Source organism: Canis lupus, chromosome 8, assembly GCF_003254725.2.
Source record: "Canis lupus dingo isolate Sandy chromosome 8, ASM325472v2, whole genome shotgun sequence".
NCBI classification, from domain to species: Eukaryota; Metazoa; Chordata; class Mammalia; order Carnivora; family Canidae; genus Canis; species Canis lupus.
In genome coordinates this window covers 38,738,144-38,761,535 of record NC_064250.1, presented here as the reverse complement: position 1 = coordinate 38,761,535, position 23,392 = coordinate 38,738,144, and the positions used below count along the sequence as shown (strand labels likewise).

At 41.9% G+C, this 23,392-nt stretch overlaps 1 protein-coding gene across 1 annotated transcript in view; it reads left to right on the top strand.

The window, feature by feature from the left end:
- Positions 1-22,255, top strand: part of ESR2 (estrogen receptor 2) — a 68,641-nt gene extending 46,386 nt beyond the window's left edge. The window contains exons 8-9 of the mRNA XM_035719926.1: positions 14,575-14,755; positions 16,558-22,255. Coding sequence (XP_035575819.1) covers positions 14,575-14,755; positions 16,558-16,744 — 368 coding nt within the window. The 3' untranslated portion in view covers positions 16,745-22,255. The remainder of the gene's footprint in view (positions 1-14,574; positions 14,756-16,557) is intronic.
- The last annotated feature ends 1,137 nt before the right edge of the window (positions 22,256-23,392 follow it).

Sequence of the window (23,392 nt, the reverse complement as noted above, 5' to 3'; positions counted from 1 at the left end):
TTTAATTTTATGATAGTCACACACAGAGAGAGAGAGGCAGAGACACAGGCAGAGGGAGAAGCAGGCTCCATGCACCGGGAGCCCGACGTGGGATTCGATCCCGGGTCTCCAGGATCGCGCCCTGGGCCAAAGGCAGGCGTCAAACCGCTGCGCCACCCAGGGATTCCAACTCCCCAGTTTTTATAGAGAGATAGGGTGGTAAGGTCACAGGGAGTTTTCTCAAGTGGCACCATCTATGTGCCAGAGGGTGTCTCCTAATTTTCTAAAGTGGTGCCTTCTGTGCTCCACTTTAGGGGCAATCAGAGCCAGCCTTCCTGATACCAGTTAGGACATACATCAGCCTCCATGGGGCCTGGAAAATGTAGCCCCAGGGGGAGGTCATTGTGCAGGCGTGAACAAGATGAAGGGCCAAGGATGGAGTAAGTGTTGTCAAGCACTTGTAGAATCTAATTATACATAGCAGAAGAACAGATTGGTGGATGTGAAGTCATAGCAATAAAACCTATCAGAATGGAAAAAAAAAACTGTTTAAAAAGTGAACAGAGGGATCCCTGGTGGCGCAGCGGTTTAGCACCCGCCTTTGGCCCAGGGCACAATCCTGGAGACCCGGGATTGAATCCCACGTCGGGCTCCCGGTGCATGGAGCCTGCTTCTCCCTCTGCCTATGTCTCTGCCTCTCTCTCTCTCTCTGTGACTATCATAAATAAATAAAAAATTAAAAAAAAAAGTGAACAGAGCACTAGTGAGCAGGGGGACAACTATAGTTGTTAATATACATGAATTTGGAATCTCTAATGGGAGTGGGGTGTAGAAAAATACTTGAAGAAACGATGGTTGCAAATATTCCAAATTTTTTTTTAATTTTTTATTTATTTATGATAGTCACACAGAGAGAGAGAGAGAGAGAGAGAGAGAGAGAGAGAGAGAGAGAGAGGCAGAGACATAGGCAGAAGGAGAAGCAGGCTCCATGCACCGGGAGCCCGACGTGGGATTCGATCCCGGGTCTCCAGGATCGCGCCCTGGGCCAAAGGCAGGCGCCAAACTGCTGCGCCACCCAGGGATCCCAAATATTCCAAATTTAATGAAAACTATAAACACACAGATCCAAGAAGCTTGATAAATCCCAAGCACAAGAAACATGAAGGAACCACATCAAAGCACATCACAATCAAGTTGCTTAAAGCCAATGATAAAGAGAAAAATCTTGGGCAGCCCCCGTGGTGCAGCAGTTTAGCACTGCCTGCAGCCCAGGGTGTGATCCTGGAGACCCTGGATCGAGTCCCACATCAAGCAGAAGATGCCTGCTTCTCCCTCTGCCTGTGTCTCTGCCTCTCTCTCTCTGTCTCTATGAATAAATAAATAAATAAAACGTTTTTTTTTTTTATAAAAAAGAAAAATCTTAAAAGCAGCCAGAGAATAAAGATATTATATACAAGGAACAAAGACGAGGATGACAGCAAATTTCTGTTCTGATGGAAGTCAAGGAGACAAGGGAATGGAATCTTTAAAGTACTTTAAGAAAGAACCGTGAGGAATTCTTTACACAATGAAAATGTCTTTCAAAAATGAAGGCAAAATATAAATATTTTCAGATATACAAAAACTGAAAGAATTCACCACTAGCAGACCTATACTGTAAGAAACATTAATGGAAGTTTTTCAAGTAGGAGGAAAATGAGATTGGATGGAGACATGGATCTGCACAAAGGAATAAAGAGGACCTACAAATGGTAACAATGTGGGTAAATATGAATGAATAAAAATGAATTTTTTCTTATTTAAAACTAAAGGGTAATCTAATGTTTAAAGCAAAAATAATATATCGCGGTTTTATGTAGAAGTAAAACATATGACAAGACCACAAAGGCTGGGAGAGGACAAATGGAAGTATTTTATCCTCATTTTGTACCTGAAGTGCTATGTATTACTTGAAGATACACTGCAATAAGTTAAATATGTATATCATAAAGCCAAGTGCATCCAATAAAATAACAGAGTTAAAATACCAAGAAAGAAGATAAAATGGGATCATAAAAAATAATACAAAAGTTAACAAAGAAAAAAGGAAAAATAAAGCAAGGTATAGATAGGACAAATAGAAAATACATAACAAGATGGTACACTTAAACTCAATCCCATCAATAATTATATTAAATGTAAGTGTGGTGAATACCTCAATTAAAAGGAAAAGATTGAATGAACAGGATGCAATATTTGCTGCTGTCAAGAAACCCAGTTAAATATAAAGATATAAATAAATTAATGGTAAAGGAATAGAAAAAAAGGTATCATGCTAAGACTAATCGAAATAAAGCCAGGGAGGCTATATTATTAGAAAATGTAAATTTAGGGATCCCTGGGTGGCGCAGTGGTTTGGCGCCTGCCTTTGGCCCAGGGCGTGATCTGGAATCCCACGTAGGGCTCCCGGTGCATGGAGCCTGCTTCTCCCTCTGCCTGTATCTCTGCCCCTCTCTCTCTCTCTCTCTCTCTCTCTCTGTGACTATCATAAATAAATAAAAATTAAAAAATAAATAAATGACCTTGTCTAAAAAAAAAAAAGTAAATTTAAAAGATATCTAAGTTATTTATTTAGGTAATCTCCACACCCAGTGTGAGGCTTGAACTCAAGACCATGAGATCTAAAGCCGCATGCCCTACCGACTGAGGCAGGTGCCCCAGAAAATGCAAATTTTAGAGCAAAGAGTATTTCTAGGGATTAAAGAAGTTTCTTTCATAAAAATAAGTGGGTAAATTTGTCAAGAAAGCATAAAAATCCTAAAACAAGTCTTAATACATTAAAAAGGATTTGTGTCATACAAAATATTTTCTTTGGGATGCCTGAGTGGCTCAGCAGTTGAGCTTCTGCCTTTGGCTCAGGGCATGATCCAGGATCCAGGATCGAGTCCCACATGGGGCTCCTTACAACGAGCCTGCTTCTCCTTCTGCCTATGTCTCTGCCTCTCTCTCTGTGTCTCTCATAAATAAATACAATCTTTAAAACAACAAAACAAAATATTTTCTTTGATACAGTGGAATTAAATTAGAAACCAATAACAAAAAGACCTTGGAAATTTCCCAAACATTTGGAAACCAGATAATGTACATCTTTATAACCGATGGATCACAGAGAAAAATCAAAAGCAATATTAAAAAAATTTTGAACTAACTTAAAATGGAAGCACATTATAGCAAAATTTGTGACTTATAACTAAAGCAGTAGTTTGAGGGAAATTTATAGTACTCAAGGCCCATATTAAAATAAAAGCAAGGTTTGAAATTAATGACCTTAGCTTACAACCTTAAAAAAAACTAGGAAAGGAAGAGCAAATGAAACTCCAAGTAAGCAGAAGAAGAAAAGAAATGGTGAAGATTCAAGTGGAAATCACTGGAACAGAAAAAAGGAAAACAATAAAAATCAAGGAAACCAAAAGCTGATTTTTTGAGAGCAATAACATTGATAAGCCTCTAGGCAGACTGGTCAGAATAAATGAAAGAAGGCACAAATTACCAATATCAGGAGTGAGGGAGGTTACATTACTATTCTGCATATATTAAAAAGAATAATGAGGTCATATTACGAATGACTATGCCAGTACATTTGAATACTTAGATGAAATGGAAAATTTCCTTAAAAGACACAAATTATTGAAGTTAACTCAAGAAATTTGAAGATCCTGAATAGCCATATATTTATTATGGAAATTGAGTTTGCAGTTAAAAACCTTACCATGAAGAAAACTCCAGGCTCAGAGAATTCCCAGATGGCTTTTCTGGGAGAATGCTACCATTTGATGGGATGGATCATGTTGATCGTTTTGTGAATATCGAACCACCTCGCATCCCGGGAATAAATCCCCTTTGATATTGTGAGTGAGTTTTTAAATATATTATTGGACTCAGTTTGCTGGTATTTTGTTGAGGATTTTTGCATTTATGTTCATCTGAGATATTGGCCTACAGTTCTGTTTTTTTGTAGAGTCTTTACGTGGTTTTGGTATCAGGGTAATGCTTATAGAATGAATTTGGAAGTTTTCTCCCTCTTCTATTTTCTTGGAATAGTTTGAGAAGCATAGATATCAAATCTTTTGGTATTAAATGTTTGGTAAAATTTGGCTGTGAAGCTGTCTGGTCCTCGACTTTTGGGTTTTGGGAGTTTCTGAATTATTCAATTTCATTGCTGATAGTCAGTCTTCAAATTTTCCATTTCTTCTTCAGTTTTGGTAGATCATATGTTTCTAGGAATTGATCCATTTCTTCCAGGTTATCTAATTTGTTGGCATGTAATTTTTCATAATATTCTCTTACAATGTTTGTATTTCTGTGATGTTAGTTATTCTCTTTCATTTGTGATTTTGGTTATTTAAGTCCTCTCTCTCTCTTTTTTTGATGAGTCTGCCTAGAGATTTATCAGTTTTGTTGTTTTTTCAAAGAATCAGCTCCTGGTTTCATTGATTTGATCTATTTGTTTTGTTCTTAGTTTCTATCATTTATTTCTGCTCTAATCTTGATTTCCATCCTGCTGATTTTGGGCTATGTTTGTTGTTTTTTTCCTAGTTCCTTTAGGTGTGAGGTTAGGTTGTTTCTTTGAGTTTTTTCTTGTTTCTTGAGGTATGCCTGTATTGCTATAAATTTTCCATTTAGAATTGTTTTTGCTGCATCCCAAAGATTTTTTTTTTAATTTTTATTTATTTATGATAGTCACACACACAGAGAGAGAAGCAGAGACATAGGCAGAGGGAGAAGCAGGCTCCATGCACCGGGAGCCCGACGTGGGATTCGATCCTGGGTCTCCAGGATCACGCCCTGGGCCAAAGGCAGGCGCTAAACCACTGCGCCACCCAGGGGTCCCTGCATCCCAAAGATTTTGGATCATTGTGGGTTCATTTTCATGTGTATCCATGTACATTTTTTAAAAAAGATTTTATTTATTTGACAGAGAGATTGAACACAAGCAAGGGGAGTGACAGGCAAAGGGAGAGGGAGAAGCAGGCTCCTCACTGAGCAGGAAGCCTGATGCAGGGCTCTATCCTAGGACCCTGGGAATGTGACCTGAGCTGAAGGCAGGCACTTCATTGACTGAACCACCCAGAGGTGCCTTCTTTGATTTTATGGTTGATGCATTCATTGCTTAGTAGCATATTATTTAACCTCCATGACATTTACATATACTTTTGCAAAAAATCGAGGAGCAGAGAATACCTTCTAATTCATTCTATGAGGCCAGCATTACCCTGATATGAAATCCAGATCAGTATATTGGAAGAAAAGAAGACAACAGACCAATATCTCTCATGCACAAAGATGCTAAATTTTGTAATAGATTTTTTGCATCTCTAAAAAAGTTAGCAAATATAATCCAAAGAATATATTATGAACAAGTGGAATTTTTCCAGGCATAGAAGATTTCTTTAGCATTTTAAAATCACTGCAAAGACACAAATGTAGTGATCTGAAGGGGCACTGCACCCCAATGTTTATGGTAGCAATATCCACATAGCCAAACTATGGAAAGAGCCCAGATGTACAATGATAGATGGGTGGATAAAGAAGATATGAGATATATATATTTTTTTTTTCACATACACACAATGGGCACACACACACACAATGGAATACTACTCAGCCATCAAAAAGAGAGAAATCTTGCCATTTTCAATGACATGGTTGGAATTAGAGGATATTATGCTAAGCTAAATAAGTCAATCAGAGAAAGACAATTATTTGATCTCACTTGTATATGGAATTTAAGAAACAAAACAGAGGATCATAGGGGAAGGGAGGAAAAAAATAAGACAAAATCAGAGAGGGAGACAAACCACAAGAGACTCTTAATTATAAGAAATAAACTAAAGATTGCTGGAGGGGAGGAGAATCGGGGGATGGGGTAACTGGGTGATGAACGTTAAGGAGGTCGTGTGACGTAATTAGCACTGTGTGTTATATAAGACTGATGAACCTCTACCTCTGAAACCAATAATACATTATATGTTAATTAATTGAATTTAAATAAAATTGAAAATATATTAAAAAGATAACTCATTTGAAAATCAAGCAACATAATTCATATTAACAGAATAATAATGAAAAAAAAAACATTTTACCTCAATACATGCCAAGAAAGCATTTGACAAAACCTTACACTCCTTCCTGCCAAGAACTCTAAACAAACTATAAATACAGGGAAACTCCTTCAGCCTAATAAAGGATATTTATTAAAAACCTACAGCAAATACTATACTTAATAAGGAACAAGGCAAGTATATTCATTCTCATTAATTCTATTCAACATTTTACCAGAAGTTCTGCCCTATAAGTTCTGCCAATAAGGCAAGACAAGAGAGAACAGACATCTAGATTAAAAGGTAGAAGTAAAACTCTATTTTAAAACATGCTAATTGATGTAGATAATCCCAAGGAGTCTACAAAAAATGAGTTTAGTAAGGTTGTAGGATAAATGGTCAATGTGTAAAAGTCAATTGTATTCCTATATGGTAGCAATGAACAAATGATAATTGAAATTAATATCAGTACTATTTACAATAACATTAAAACTTATAAAACTTAAAAAAACTTATAAAACTTAATGATAAATTTGACAAAAGGTGTGAGACTGAAAACTCAAAACATTGCTGAGAGAAATTAAAGAAATTCTAAATAAATGGAGAGATATGTTAATGAGCTAGAAGATTTGGTATTGTTAAGATGTAAGTCCTCCCTCAAAATGACATTCAGATTTAATTTGATCCCACTCATAAAAACTCTCAGGCTTTTTTGAGTAGAAATCGACAAACAGATCCTTAAATTCATAGGAAATATAATGAACCTAGAACAGTCAAAACAACTTTGAAAAAAAACGAAATTGGAGGACTTATACTACTGGACTTCAAGATTTAGTTGAAAACCATAGTAATAAAAAAAAACATGGATTGACATATAGATCACTGAAACAGGATAGAGTCCAGAAATATACAACAAGCAATTTTTAACAAAGTGTCAAGTTAGTGGGGAAAGAATGATCTTTTCAGTCAATGGTGCTTGAGCTAAAATGGCAAATGATTGAATGGATGTATGGACAAAGAAGATATAGGGATGGCAAGTAATTACATGAAATGATGCTAAAATTATTCATCAGAGAAATCTAAATTAAAACACAATGATAAACCACTCCAGTAGATTGGCTAAAATTAAAAAGACTGATCATATTAAGGGTTTAGGAGAATGTGGAATGAGAACACTCATACGCTACTGGGGTGGGGGGCAGAGATATAAAGTGGTACTACTTAATTTTTTTTTTTTTTTTTTGGTGCAACTACTTGGAAAACCTGATTAACATTTTCTTAAAGAGTTAAGCATATACCTACCAGGTGACCCATTAATTCTACTTTTTGGTATTTACTGAAGAGAGATGAAGGCATATGTTCATATAAAAACTTGTACAAAAAAATAAAAACTTGTACACAAATATTCATAGTAACTCTATTTGTAATAGCCCCAAACTGGTAACAACCCAAATGATCACCAACCGGTGAGAGGACAAACGAAGTGTGATATATCCATAGAGCAGAATACTGCTTAGCCATAAAAAGCATTGAACTACTGATAGATATGTGTAACATGAATCTTAAAATAATGGTACTGAATGAAAGAAAACAAAAAAGCATACATACTATAAGATCTAATTTATATAAAATTTTGGAAAAAGCAAACTTCTCTAGTAGTAACAGATTTGTAGTTGTCAGGGGATGGGATGGGGGTCAGAAGAGATGGAGGGATAGATTACTAAGGGAAATGAGGGAACTTCGGGGTGATGAATGTGTTCATTATCTTGATTGCAGTTATGGTTTTACTGGTGTGTGTGTGTGTGTGTGTACAAAAATACAAATCAAAATGAATCAAATCATACACATTAAATATGTCCAGATTATTGTAAGTTATACATTGACAAATCTGCAGATAATATAATGAATACAAAATAGAAAAAGAAAGATGAAGAGAACAAGAATTGCAGCATGAGTGGAAAAGACATACTGCCCAGCAGGAACCATACCCAGCACAGGGCGGAGGCTTTAGAGCAGGTTTCTTAAAGTCAAAAGGCTGTGGATGTTCTCTGTCTCATATCATGAGAGTGGAGTCTCTGAGGCTGCTACTTGCTATTAGCTTCTCTAGCTCTGCTAGTCAAGTGTTGGGCTATCAGATGCAGTTCCCGCAGTAGGTTGGCTTCGTTTTCCTGTGTAAGTGATGAGCTCAGGTTGAGATTATGTCATCTTTTAGGTCTGCACTGGTATCAACATGTTAGGTGGCCAGGCCAGGCTTTGTTAGTAGTTATATGTATGTATGTGTGTAGAACTTTTTTTTTTTTTTTTTTACAGCCATGACAGTGTTTTTAACAGAACTATGAGGCATAATTAATATACAATAAATTGTTCCTGTTTAAAGCATATAATTTTATGCCTTAGACATATATATTATAAATATATATATAATATATGTATATAAAAGATTTTGTTTTATTCATGAGAGACACAGAGAGAGAGGTAGAGACATAGGCAGAGGGAGAAGCAGGCTCCCTGTGGGGAGAGCCTGATGCAAGACTTGATCCCAGGACCCCGGGATCATGACCCGGAGCCAAAGGCAGACACTCAACCACTGAGCCACCCAGGTGCCCTGCCTTTGGACATTTATATATATTGCCCCTGAAAGCATCACCACAATCCAGATAGTGAACATATCTGTCACACTCAAAAGTTTCCTTGTGCCTCTTTGTAATTTCCACCTTCTTCACTTCCTCCTTGTCCAATCCCGTGCAACCTCCAATATAATTTCTGTCACTGTAAATTAGTTTGCATTTTATAAAATTTTACATAAATGTAATTTAGGGTGACCAACCATTTAGATTTGCTTGGAACTGAGGTGTTTTCTAGGATGCAGAATCCTCATCATTCTAACAGGTGTGTGATGGTATATTGTGGTTTATTGGTGTTTTCCTAATGACTAATGAGGTGCATTTTTTCATATGCTTGTTTGTGATCTGTATATCTTCTTTGGGGAAGTATTTGTTGAAATAGCCCACTTTTAATGGGATATTGTTTTTTTTTTTTATTGAGGTACAGTTGACCTACAATATTTCAGGTGTACGTAGTTATGTTTTATTTTTTTATTTTATTTTATTTTTTTGAAAGATTTTATTTATTTATTCATGATAGACACACAGAGAGAGAGAGAGGCAGAGACACAGGCAGAGGGAGAAGCAGGCTCCATGCAGGGAGCCCGATGCGGGACTTGATCCCAGGACTCCAGGATCGCGCCCTGGACCAAAGGCAGGCGCCAAACCGCTGAGCCACCCAGGGATCCCCTAGTTATGTTTTAAAGAGCTGCAAACTTCTGGGTTACTTATCTCTTCTAATAGTGCATATAATATGGAATGAATATTCACTTTATTATCCAATTAAATTTCAATTCAGTAAATATTTATTTAGTTTCTGGTACATGCTAGTGACTTCTAAATAGTAAAAGTGTCAAAGTGAACTAGATACATGCTTTTGGTCTAGAGTAGGGATATACACTGAAATAGCCAATCAGGTCTGGTCCTTGCTAGGCTTGAGTAACTGAAGAACATCATCCTTGCTATAGGGAGAGATAGGGAAAAGACATCACCATTTTAATTTCTCTCTCAGGACTTTCTCTCTTCCACCACACATATGGGGGGGTTTTTGGAATTACTTTATTATATTCAGCCTTCAAGGGGGCTCCTAAAACTCAGAGATGACAGAAAACATTGCATTTGACAACCTGTTACAGTGTTTGCTAACGTGTTTTAGAACCCAGAGGTGTTATACAAGCGTTGTAGTTAACAGCATATCCAAATTAAGAGTAGTGGAACCGGCCATCTTGTCACCCAGAAATCTGAAGAAACTGAGTAAGTCGTCCGTTGGATAGAATTAAAGGGTACCAAATCTAGGATATAGAGTGGGGTCAATCTGCAGATAGTCTTTAAAATATTTAAAATTAGGAATAGGTCTATTTATCAGAATAATTTTAAGGGTTAAAAAGGATCAAACTTTTCAATGAAACAAATAGAGATGTAGAACCAGGTGATCCTCTTTGATAGTAAGATGATTAACACATCAATTCAAGCCCTGGTTCACTCTGAGTTTTCGGGAGAGTTCTCGTGAAGTGGGTGGGTGGAAGGCAGAGGCACAGAAGGACACACAAGGATACCGAAGAGGCAAGACAGGTCCTTCTTTGTTGATTGAGAACGTGGACACAAAGCATTGTGAATGTCAGCCTGCTGGTTTCATATCATGGGCACTTCTCACACGCCAGCCTGTTCTCTTGGTGCTGGAATAGGTGGTGGTGATAAAGGATGGGTTATTGCTAGATGTCCCTTTCCTTAAAACAAATAAGCAGGGAAGCCTGGGTGGCTCAGTGGTTTAGCACCTGCCTTCAGCCCAGGGTGTGATCCAGGTGTCCTGGGATCGAGTTCCACATCGGGCTCCCTGCATGGAGCCTGCTTCTCCCTCTGTCTGTGTCTCTGCCTCTCTGCATTTCTCATGAGTCAATAAATAAAATCTTAAAAAACAAATCAAATAAGTGACTACTACATATGCCTCCTAAAGCCTGACGTTTTTCCTTTGGTTAGTATTCTGAGATTTTTGCTAAGCACTTCAGCTTTTCTGATTTATTTCTCTTCAGTATATCTTTATCCTTTGAGCATGGGATGTAGCAGATCTTTGAGGGTTGCCCCCCACCTCGGCCACCTGCTGCTCAGAATGTCATCAGGTGGGTTAGCGAGAGGAACACACAGCTGCTCCTAGGTGATAAAGAGGAGAGGAGAGTATGTCTTTGTTTTTGTTTTACTTTCTTGGTATGCGTGAGGCATGGTGCCAAGATCTTGCCTTTTATGCTCTATTTCTTTAGTGTCATGAAAAGCAATTTAATTTTGTTCTAAAATGAATCCTAACTGATGCTTTTACTTTTGGCCGGTAGAAGAGATTATTTTTTGTTTCCTGTGTGTCCGGGCAGTGAGCATCCTAGAGGCAGGAATTTGTGTCCTGTCGCCTGCCTCTGCCGGAGCCTGCCACTTAGCAATCACTCTGTAAACATGTGTTTGTTGACCTCAAGTGTGTGTGAATGCCCAAAGTGCAGGCATGGCACTGCTGACCAAAGAGGCAGCAAAATGGGTATTTTTCAGCCCGACCCCTTCCTGGGATGATTTTATAGAAGTTAATCTTCTTGCAAATAAAAGCATTTCCCATATCTAAAACTGATAGAGCCCATCTAAAACTTCAGTGATTCCTGTCCCCAAACTCCTTGTTAGTGATTAACAATGATGGTCCTGGGGCAGCCCCGGTGGCCCGGCGGTTTAGCGTCGCCTTCAGCCCAGGGCGTGATTCCGCAGACCTGGGATCGAGTCCCAAGTTGGGCTCCCTGCATGGAGCCTGCTTCTCCCTCTGCCTGTGTCTCTGCCTCTCTCTCTCTCTCTCTCTCTCTCTCCCCGTCTCTCATGAATAAATAAATAAAATCTTAAAAACAAACAAAACAACAATGATGGTCCTGTATGAGTTGTGCTGTCCCCACAGCCCATATAAGACCCAGGGCTTCTCCGGGGCAATGACTACTCATTTATGAAGAGGAATTCACACACTATATGATTCACCCATTAAATTATACAATTCAGGGCAGCCCAAGTGGCTCAGTGGTTTGGCACCTGCCTTTGGCCCAGGGCGTGATCCTGGAGACTTGGGATCGAGTCCCACATCAGGCTCCATGCATGGAGCCTGCTTCTCCCTCTGCCTGTGTCTCTGCCTCTCTCTCTCTGTGTCTCTCTCATGAATGAATAAATAAAATCTTTAAAAAGAATAAAGTATACAATTCAGTGGATTTTTGTGTATTCATAAACTTATGTACCTATTATCACAACCAATTTTAGAACATTTTCATCATCTCAAAAGAAAGCCTGAACTCATTAGCCATCACTACCTAATTTTTGTCTCACCCTTACTCCTAGGCAGGACTAGTCTACTTTCTATCTCTGTAGATTTGCCTATCCTGGATGGGTGCAATAAATGAATTCATGAAAAATGTGGTCCTTTGTAACTAGCTTCTTTCACTTAGCATCAGGTTTTCAAGGCTCATCCATGTGGTATGAATCAGTATTTTGTTCTTTTTTATGGCGGAGTAATATTCCACTGTATGGCTATACCACATTTTGTTTATCCATTTATTAATGGACATGTGGTTTATTTTTTTATTTTTATTTTTTTGGACATGTGGTTTATTTCCACTTTTAGGCTATCTTGAGTAGTGTTGCTATGAGCATTTGTATATTAGCTGAGAACTTAGTTTTATATTTTCACTTTGTCACTTTGGACTGACACAAGTACTGGTACACAGTTTTAATCCCATTTAGACTCCAAAAACATATTTATGAAGTAGAAATCCATGGGGCACACATGACATAGCAGAATAGACTGAAGAATAGTTAAAGCACTTTTTAATGGAGCTGGGGTCAATTTTAGGGGACGTGCGGGACACCTCGGTGGCTCAGCGATTGAGCGTCTGCCTTTGGCTCAGGTCATGATCCTGGAGTCCCGGGATCGAGTCTCACATCAGGCTTCCTGCATGGAGCCTGCTTCTCCCTCTGCCTATGTCTCTGCCTCTGTTTCTCATGAATAAATAATAAATGTCTCTGAGGGTGGGAGGATGGCCATGGGGTGTGTACGAGGAAATCCAGGATGTGGGACAACATGGTGCCATCTGCTGGGAGTGCCCTGGGCACCGTCAGAGCTCCAGAGGAGGACCCAAGGTAGACTTAGGGTGGTATGGTAAATGGTAGGGAAGTCAGGGAAGCTTCCAGAAGGAAGTTTACAACCAGGCTGGGATCTAAAGGAAAAGTGGATGTAGGGATCCCTGGGTGGCGCAGCGGTTTGGCGCCTGCCTTTGGCCCAGGGCGCGATCCTGGAGACCCGGGATCGAATCCCACGTCGGGCTCCCAGTGCATGGAGCCTGCTTCTCCCTCTGCCTATGTCTCTGCTTCTCTCTCTTTCTCTCTCTGTGACTATCATAGATAAATAAAAATTTAAAAAAAAAAAAAAAGAAAAAAAAAGTGGATGTAGATAAGCAAGAGAAGAGAGGGTGGAGAGGAGGAAAAGGGGGAAAGAGAGTTCTTAAATGGAAAGTTCAGTATGTTCTGTGCGTCACCTGCTCTGGAGTTAAAAGTAGGGCTCAAGGTGAGGTGTGGTGGGAAATGAGGACGAAAAGAGCAGAGGGAGGCCTGGTACCTTTGAGAGCTGCACCAGATGGTTTGGACTCTGGCCCAAGAGCTGGGAAGGGAGCCATATGAGGAGGTCTGCTTTTCGGAGGGAGGCTAAGAGGGGCACCTTGGGCCAAGGGTGGGGCGTATTTCCCCTGCAGTGGGAGAGCAGGTTACCTGCTATGGGTTTCAGTGGGAGTTTTGAGGATGTAGGAAGACCCAGGAAGAGTCACTGTGGAGAACGAGGTGAGCAGGTGAGTTAGAGAAGCAGCTGTGGGCTATTGTGAGGTGAGTATTTTAAGTCTGCATCATCATTGTGGAAGGACATGCCCCCCAGGGATGTGGTAAAGCATTACACTTGCATAATTGTGGTTCAACATGTCCCTTGCCTCAGCGGAACTGTATTGAACTGAGTTACCTTCATTGAACTTCGGATGCCAATAAAAATAGAGAACAAAATTGCCCAAATTCAGTGGAAGATGGTGTGCTGGTCCTCATGATCATTATAGCCCACAGCTGGCTGCTCCCCTGATGATGTCACATAGGTGCCATTTATTCTTACTTTGAAAGGGAAAGCCTAGTAGAGAAGCTGATTATTTCCCTGCCTCCAGGAATGGAGGAGTCAGGGTTGGTGGTGGGGTCACGAAGATTTACCTGAGCTGTTATCATGCAAATATTGGGAGGCCACAGTATCTCAGATCCTGGAGTCAGAGGGGAATTAGACACAGGGCAGAATAAGGGAAGCAATCTACTTCATGAGATGGTTTGGGGAATCTGGGGAGACATGTGCCTGCAAGCTTTGCTCAATGAGGAGCTGGGCTGGAAGAGCTGGGAAACTGGTCTGGGCTCAGAGCTAGAGGTGGGCTTCCGGCCCTGGCAAGGTGCCGCCAGAGGAGTGATGCCACGGGCCTGGACCGTGGGCCCGCCCTGGCTGTCTGCATGTGGCACACAAGAGGGGTGGCGGGGGGCGGGGGGCTGCCTGGCAGTGGTCACTAGTTTAGGGTTGTTAGACTCCCCTTAGATGAGGGGCCCTCCTGGGGGCGAAGAGTAGAATCAATCTCACTTTTCCACCGTGTCTGCCTCTGTATTGGTTGCTGCAGCTGAGAAACACTATGCAATGGTTTCAGGCCCTTAGACAGTCTTCCCGCTGGGAAGGGCCACGGCGGTGGGCCAGGTGGCGTCCTGAGACACCGTCAGCCCCACGTTCAGCCAGGCTGCGCAGGACCCCAGGGGCCGGTGACTGCAGCGCACAGGCGCATCGGGGCGCCCCGGCGAGCCCCGGCCTTCGCTCAGCGCCGCGGGGGGGCTGTCGCCCTGCCCAGGTATGTACCCTCTGGCTGCCGCGGCGCAGGAGGCGGAGAGCAGCAGGAAGCTGAGCCACTTGCTCAACGCGGTGACCGACGCGCTGGTCTGGGTGATCGCCAAGAGCGGGATTCCGTCCCAGCAGCAGCCCGTGCGCCTGGCCAACCTCCTGATGCTCCTCTCGCACGTGAGACACGCCAGGTACGTCCCCGCGGGCCGCTCGGCCGCCTGGGCGCGCGCCCTGCCAAGGCTGAGGAGCGCGGGGAGAGTGTGCGCGCTTGAGAGCGAGAAGGTAGAGCGTTGACCTCTAAGGAGAAGCAGCCCCTCCAGAGGGAGGGCCGCTGGGCCTGGCAGGGGACCTGGGCGTCCCGCACCTGGGTTTTAGTTGCTGGGGTTTGGGCTCGGCTATGGAATTCTAAAGTTTCTCCCCAAATGTGAAATGCCGCCCCTGCTTATACCACCACTCAGGTCATTTTTCATCTTTTCTTTTCTTTTCTTTTTTTTTGAGAGAGAGAGAGCGCGAGCGCGCACACGTGTGCACACGTGCGTGAGCGGGAGGGCGAGGGAGAAGCAGACTCCCCACTGTGGGGCTCTCCATTCCGGGCCTGATCATGACCTGAGCGGAAGGCAGATGCTTAACCGCCGGAGGCCCCAGGCGCCCCTCTGAGGTCGTTGACTTGAGGAAGCCAAACCCGGCTCCTCGAGATCAACTCCTGAGGTTAGCGATCTGGGGAAGCACACAAAGCCTTCCCTGGGAGTGGTTCTTTTCTTGTCTTAGCATCAGGACATTAAGAATGAGACCTGAGAGAACCGGCGAGGCCCGCAGGGTTGGGAGGACAGGACCGTGAGTAGAGTGTATTCAGGGAACATCCATCCTGTGTGCTGAGGAAAGGGGGCCAGTGCACCGTGATGGTTCTGTGTCGGCAGGTGTTTGATGGTTTCTAGGATGAGGGCGGCCCTGCCCTGGGGCTGGCAGAGGGGAGATGGGGATGGAAGGTAATTGCTACCTGAGGAGGAGGAAAGTCTAGAGGCTGTGGGGAAGGACAGTATTCACCTCAAGAATTATAACAAAGGAGGAAATGAAAACAGCCTCTGCCTTGGTTCCTCCTGAATAATTATTGACACATGACCATTTGCAGAACAGATACAGTCCACTCTCATTAGTCACAGATTCTGTATTTGCAAATTTGACCACCTTTAAAAAATTATTTGTAACCCCTGAAGCCACATTCAGTGGCATTTTTGTTGTCCTTCAAGGACATGCTCAGGGTGGCAAAAAATTGGGGTTGCCCACACTTATATTCCCAACTGAGGTCAAACAAGGTGTGTTCTTATTTGAGCTCTCATACTCTAATGCCCTTTGCATGGTCTAGTTAGTGCCATGTTTTTGCTCTTTTTCTTGGCGATTTCACTGTCTATAAATGGCCCCCAAGCATAGTGCTGAAGCACTGTCAGTGTTTCTGAGTGCAAGAAGGCTCTGATGTGCCTTATGGAGAAGATATGCATGTTACATCAGCTTGGTTCATGCATGAGCTGTAGTAGCACAAATGTTAGTTTAACTGTGAGTTAAATGTTAATGAAGCAGCAGTTTACTTTAAAAAAGGTGTCTTTAAACAAAAACACAGGTATGCCAAAGTCATGTATTAATTAGATGATGAAAATGTTGTGCCCAGAGCCTCTCAGGAACCAAACCCTGCATTTCCCCCAGAAGCAGAGTATTTGCTAATTCAGTGTTGGCAGCAACCATACAGAACGTAACTACTGTGCACAATGAGAATTAACTGCAGTTTGTGCCAGGTGCTGTCAGGCCACTATGGGTGGGTGGTGGGACACTAAGGTCCTTGCCCTTAAGTGTAGATGATTGAAAGACATAAGAACACTAGAACAAATGGTGGGGGGAACTTAGGGGGTAGAGGGTGGACTGGCTCTGTTGGGGAGAGTTGGGAAAAAGTTTTGATGGCTACCTCATGGGAAGGAACCTTGGCATCTTTTTGTCTCCACAGTAACAAGGGCATGGAACACCTGCTCAACATGAAGTGCAAAAACGTGGTCCCAGTCTACGACCTGCTGCTGGAGATGCTGAACGCGCACACACTCCGCGGGCACAAGTCCTCAGTCACTGGGTCCGAGTGCAGCCCAGCAGAGGAGAGTGAGAGCAAGGAGGGCTCCCAGAAGACCACATCTCAGTGATGCCCAGTCTGAAGCAAACAGGCCTTAGAGGAGGCCAAAGGCTGACGTGTGAACCACGGTGCGAACCATGAGCTCCGTCCGGAAGTGGGGAGCCTTCGTCATCTTTCCCATGCGTGCTGCCTCATGTGGTTATGGCAGGTGCAGTTGTGTCATGTCCTTCACCTGGCCTCCCCTCTTCTTAGGAGTCAGGGTGAGAAAGCCAGTGTTCTGTGGTAGCAGGGGGCATGTTTGAAGGCAGACTTTACATCTTGCTTGGCCTCATAGGATCTCAGTGTGGTCCCTTTTTTACTTTCCATCTCCGTCCCACCACTCTGGAAAACATCTGAAAGGTTTTGGAATGAATGGTGGAGATCTGATATGGAAGGTCTGTAATGTGGAGAAGGGAGAGGATGGGGCATTTATAGGAAGTGGACTAACCTTTACTGTGTCACCTAGCCTGCCCTTACGTAGACCTTTGTTTGCTCTCTTCACGGCCACTTGATTGTAGGATTGCAGACCATGACAACGAACTGGTTCCACACACCTACCTCACAGGCCTGTGAGGATTAAAGTCATGTATTGCTCTTACTGTTGAAGGCCAGAGGGACTGTGACCTGAGAGCCAGTGGACAGGCTGGGAAGTGAGCCATGTCCTTCCTCCAGACCTTGCTGCCATCTCCATAGAGGTTCATTCCTCTTGATTTGCGTTCATAGAACCTGCTATTTATTTGGGGTGCATTTAGGTTTATGATCACTTTTATGGAGGATTGTGGAGATTTAAATCTCTTTGCCCCTGGAATTGGCGTTCCTTACAACTCTCTTGTTCCAAAGGGCCCAGTGTGTGCTGGAGAAAGACCTAGCATGTGCAGGAATGGGTTTCTCCTGTGGGTTTGGGTCACGACCACATTGCTTCCTTTGGGGTAGCCACAACCACCATCATTAGCCATCCACAGACAGGGACGTGTCAGGCCGTGTGTGCAAAGTTCAGGACCAGACTATGTAGATTGGTGAGCATCTCACTTGAATAAGACCTGGCTTGTGAGCTCTACTTTTAAAAAAAAATATTTAGGGATAATTATTTATAGCAAGAAAGAATTCTTTTACACCCTAGGGCTCTTTTAAACTATTTTCTTAGCAGAACATTTATATGGCGAGCTGGGTGAAATAGAAACTTCACAGAAGACTATTAGTTCCTCTTCCAAGTGGAACATAAATAGGACAAGATGATAAAGCACCTCTGGAATTACAATTTTAACTCAGTTTTTAAAAATTGAAATCTTCAGGAACATAGTGAATGCATAAAATGAGTTACATCCCTACCTTGGCAGTGAGCAGTGAAATAATCATGTTTGATTTTTGTGATGCTGTTTTAAAAAATTACCTTGTGGTAGGAGATTAAACTCATTCTCTTTTTGAAAATGGGTTTACTTTGGGTAGCACATTCTGTATTTACTAAATCCTTAGGAAGATTAAATTCGATGTTATAAAGGTTGGTTTCTGCTAGGGAGTCCTTGAATAAATCTTAATTTGGATAATGGTGCAGTTTTACTAAAAGTTGAGCACAGCTGCTTCTGAAACACTTGGACCAGACCTAGAGAGCACACCATTGTCTGTATTCTGACATGGTTTGAAATTATTCCTTGTGGCTTAGTGCTGTCGTCTAGGTGAGATTCAGGGCGGAACATATGAGTTGTATTTTACAGGAGCCAGTGTCATCCAGAAGGTCAATTTTCTTTCTTTCTGGCCAGCCTAGAATTACCCCCCACTCCCCACTCCCCACCAAACAGAAGATACGAGGTAGGAGAATAGGAAATGGGAGGCAGAGGAGGCAGTCTTAAACAATTATTTGTCGAATTGTTAAGTTCTCTTAATTGTACTTACAAAAGAGACTACCACATTAAAACAAAAACAAAAACAAAACAAAACAAAACAAAAAACAGAATAAGGTCCAAGCCACTGCCACAGTAGCACATAGTGACATTTTTTTAGGTTGGATTTTGATGCTCAAGGTAGAAACCAGACTGATCTCAGGTGTCGAAGCACCTTTCCATGCCAAATTCTGTGCTTCTCCAGACTGGTGTGTGTGCTTTGAAGTCTCCTAGTGCCCACCGTGCATTTCCTAACTATTCCTGCATGCTTCTTGAGGCTGCTTGCTTCCCTGCATTTGGATCTGGCCCATGAGGGGGCTGTAATACTTTTGGTAATTTCTTCTTTGCTCAGAATACCATAGGGGTGTGCTGGGGATAGAGGTTAGACCAGCTTAGGGGGCCTCCTTGGTGCAAAGTTGTCTCTTAAAATTGGGCCATGTAGGCAGTTGAGATAATGTGGTCTACAGTTGAAAGTTATCCTTTGTATTGTTTTGAATATTCTAGGGCCCTTTCCCCCTTGCAGAAAGGAGTGTTCTTTAAATTGTTTTTAAAAATTTAAATTCAATTTGCCAACATATACTATAACACCCAGTGCTCGTTCCATCAAGTGTCCTCCTTAGTGCCCGTCACCCAGTTATCCCATCCCCCCACCCACCTCCTCCCCTTCTGCAACCCTTTTTGTTTCCCACAGTTAGGTGTCTCTCATGGTTTGTCGCAGATGATAGGAATGTTTTGAATCTCTGTGCCCATCTGTTCCAAACACGTCCACTAAAGCTGACACCAGTGTGTTGTCAGTCTGCTGTCTTTATATCAATATCCATTTTAAAGATGAATCATTTCTCCTTAACAGTGCTTTCTTTTAAATGTCTTTTTTGGGGGTATCCATACCCCATTCAAAATGATCTTTGGACAACCTAAAATTCTGCCCTAGTGAAGCAAGGATTTTGTTTTTTTCAAGATCAGTTTTTTTTAAAAGGAATTAACTAGGGGAAATAGGACTTGACAGCTGTAAACAGGAATTCATTTGAGTATTGGAGGGAAAAAAAAACCCACCCAACTACATTTTATGTATTATGGAAAAGTGATCCTTAGCTTTGCCTCAGACTCCTGTGGCAAGAGTCCTTTCCTTTATTTTGATCTGCAAGTTATTGTTTAATTTTTTTAATTTTTTTTTTAAATTTTTTTTATTTATTTATGATAGTCACACAGAGAGAAAGAGAGAGAGGCAGAGACACAGGCAGAGGGAGAAGCAGGCTCCATGCACCGGGAGCCCGATATGGGATTCGATCCCGGGGCTCCAGGATCGCGCCCTGGGCCAAAGGCAGGCGCCAAACCGCTGCGCCACCCAGGATCCCTGCAAGTTATTGTTTAATGTGAGAAACTTATTTGTGAGAGATGCGTGAGATTTGGGCTTATGTCCAAAAACATGAGTGTCTCATATGAGGTCATGTGGACAAATCTTAATGAAATAATTAACGTGAAATATTCTTAACATAGAGAACATTAGAACAGGGTGTTCACTTAGATTCTTGGGAGGAAGCTGACAGTCCCTAAAGAGGACCTGCATGGGTGAGCAAGGGGCTGCAGTGAGTTTTCACACCTTGTCCTGACAGCCCCTCCTCCCCACAGTTCCTCTGTGTGGCCTTAGGCCTGTCACATGCATACTGTCCACTGGGACCAACTTAAGAAGATTCAACCCCAAAAGCATTTTGAAGAGATTTTTCTTAAAAAATTGAGGGGGAACAGAAGAGTAAGTCAGCCTAATAACAAGTCTGGAGGGTCTTAACTGTATTTAAAAAAAAAAAAAAAGTGCAAAATCTACCCAGGCTCTGCAGTCAGATAGTCTTTACTTGGATTGTTTCATCTGCCAACTTGGTCGGAAGGGTAATTATTCTAGATTTTAGAAAAAAGAGATCAGTTACCAATTCTTGGCAGAGTAACTTATATATTCGTATATATATAAGCTAGGTGGAGCAACTCTAGAATTTTCCAGCATGTGGAAACAGCTTGGTTGTTATTTAAATCTGCTAAGGAGCTTGCCTGTGTAGAGACACCTTTTCAAATTCAAGGTGAAACTTCAGCGTCTAGGTCTATTTTGAAATGAAATTTTTTTATTAAATAAGATTTGACACAGTTCTTTAAGCTGCTAAAAACCTTTTAGAAAACATAATAAAGACTGAGTGAAGGAAATGATAAAAATACATCATTTAGCACCTTAAAATAATATCTGTGGAACACTTACTGTGTGCCAGACACAGTTCTCAATGCCTCATACTTTCACACTTAATAATAATTACCGTGATCCTAAGTTTCTGGTTGTGGAAACTAGAGAGTATAAGCAGATTTGCCCAGGGTCACACAGGGAAGCAAGTGACAGAGCTGAACACAGGCAGAGGTCCAATGCTGAATGTAATCATGCAGTTTAAAACAAAACACTAAGAAAGATATTCATGGGTTGCATTCATCAATTGCAATCTGACATGCATGGCCACTCTGGTTTAAGTGGGGCCCTCCCAATTTGCACAACACTCTGTAGGTAGATACAGGGACAGCTTGCAAACCTGACACAGAAGTTCAATCTCATCTTGTACACATGTGTAAATTACAGCCCAGAGGGCTTGACCTGCTTAAGGTCATAAAACTACTTATGGCCAAACTTGGACATGAATTTAAGTCTTCTGCTGCCTGGCCACCACTGTTCCCGCTGCAGGACTTGCCTCCCTAAGGAGGGGGTACTTAGGGAGGCAAGTCCTGCAGCTTGAGTTGAATCTCCATGCGTAACAGATATTAAGGTTCTGGTTGCCTTCTACTGTTCCTGCAGATCTTACCTTTTCAGCTTAGATGGGGGTCTGCATGAAATGTTACAGACAGGTGGAAAAAACAATGAGTTCTATCGTTCCTGTCCTCCCACCTGGGCTCATAAGCTAGTGAGTGGTACTCCTGTCACCTCCTTCTATCTGCTGTTGCTTTTCCTAAATGCACTGGAGTACGTTCCTTGGAAATTCACCCATGTAAAAGTCTCATGCCTTTTAGGTACTGATGCTTCCCTGTGGAGTTTGGTATACAGTAGTGTGAAACACATGCCATTTATTCTTATATAGCTCTCAAAGTTGCTGGAATCTCAGCTCCAGTGGCAGCTCTCAGATGTGATTGTCTCTGCGATATGTGATCTTATAACTTTTCTGTTGTTTTGGAGTCAAGGATCCGCACCCCCCTCCTTGAGTTCTGAGGATCCTATTCACTTGTCAGGTCAGTGGTTGTCAGGTGCTGGAGGGTTTCCTTTATGGGAAGGGGAAAGGTTTGCTAACACTAGCCTGGAGCAGCTCCTAACTGCACAGTCTACACTGCGGTGTTTGCTCTTCTGTTGGGTGTCTAAATGCCACGACTCTTGGTTGTGTAACTTGATTATTGGGTGGTCCCGTGTACCTCAAAGCCTGCTAGTGGCTATACTTTGTTTTTTCAGGTGAATGCTTTGTACTATGAAGCAGGCTTTGACATTTCAGCCTTTTTACAAATAAATATTTGCTGTTGTGTGAAAGCAGATTTTGAGGTCTGCTTTCCATTCCTCCAGGTACTGCTTTTCCTCTGCTATGTCCCCTTAATATTTATGGAACTGTTGTGAAAAGTTTAATGTGACATAAGCTAAATAAAGTGTTTTTGCATAATTTTGGTTTTAAAAATGTATTTGTTGGGAATATAAGAATTTTCAATAATTAGGCTAAGTAGTCAGTGTTCCCATTATATTCTATTTTAGGTATGCAGCACCCTTTAAGAATTTGATGAAAACCATGAACACTCTTCCTGGAAAAAGGTACATAAACACAAATGCTTGCTTGCAAATCAAGAGGGTTAGGAATGTCTGTCTAAGCTATCAGACTTTTTTTACGATTTTATTAGAGAGTGCACAAGAGGCAGGGCGGGGGGAGGCAGAGGGAGAGAGAAAAATCTCAAGCAGACTCCACACTCAGTGTGGAGCTCGATGTGCGGCTTGATCCCAGGACCCCAAGATCATGACTTGAGCCAAAGGCAGATGCTTAACTGACTGAGCCACCCAGGTGACCCAAAGATTTTTTTAAACAGTAGCAATTTAATCTTTGGTCAGCTAATCTCACCCTTGTGATTTATGATCGCAGGTACTATGTGTTCAAACAAAAGGTGGCCCACCCATGTAAAAGTCAATTATTTGGGTAGATTTTCTGTAATTACCCCATCTAAGTCAATTAGTATGATACCCCCATTAGGGATGGGGAGAAAAGTCACTCATTCATACTGAAGTGAAATTAATCCTAATAGTTGTTTGAAAATTTCCAACGTGTGTGGGGAATGGAAGATGCAAAACTTCTTAAAGGTATAAAACACGATCTCATAACATACGTTTGGGAATATGCTGAGCTTTGAGTGAGGAGAGGCTTGCTGGGCTGGGAGGGTAGAGTCTAGAAGCCTGGAGTACAGACTCAAGACTCAAAGACCTTTATCTTGAGAATGGATGTAAACAATTAGGCAGATGCGTTCCTTTTCCTGCAACTCTGACTTGCCCAAGAGTCAAAGGTTTCCAGAACCATCATGTCCCTTAGACTGAAAGGAAGAGAAGGAAGTAGAGATTCAGCCTTTTGCCTCTGGCAGAACCGGAGCAAGGAGCATCTAACCAACTGAGTGGCTTAGAGAAAAAGTTTGGGTAACACTTCTCACTTAAATGTCCCTCTGGGATTTTTGTTCATCCATGAAAAGAAATTATTTTAAAGCATCAAAAGACTTTTTAATTTTATCTATTTATTCTTTTTAAATATTTTTTTAAAGATTTA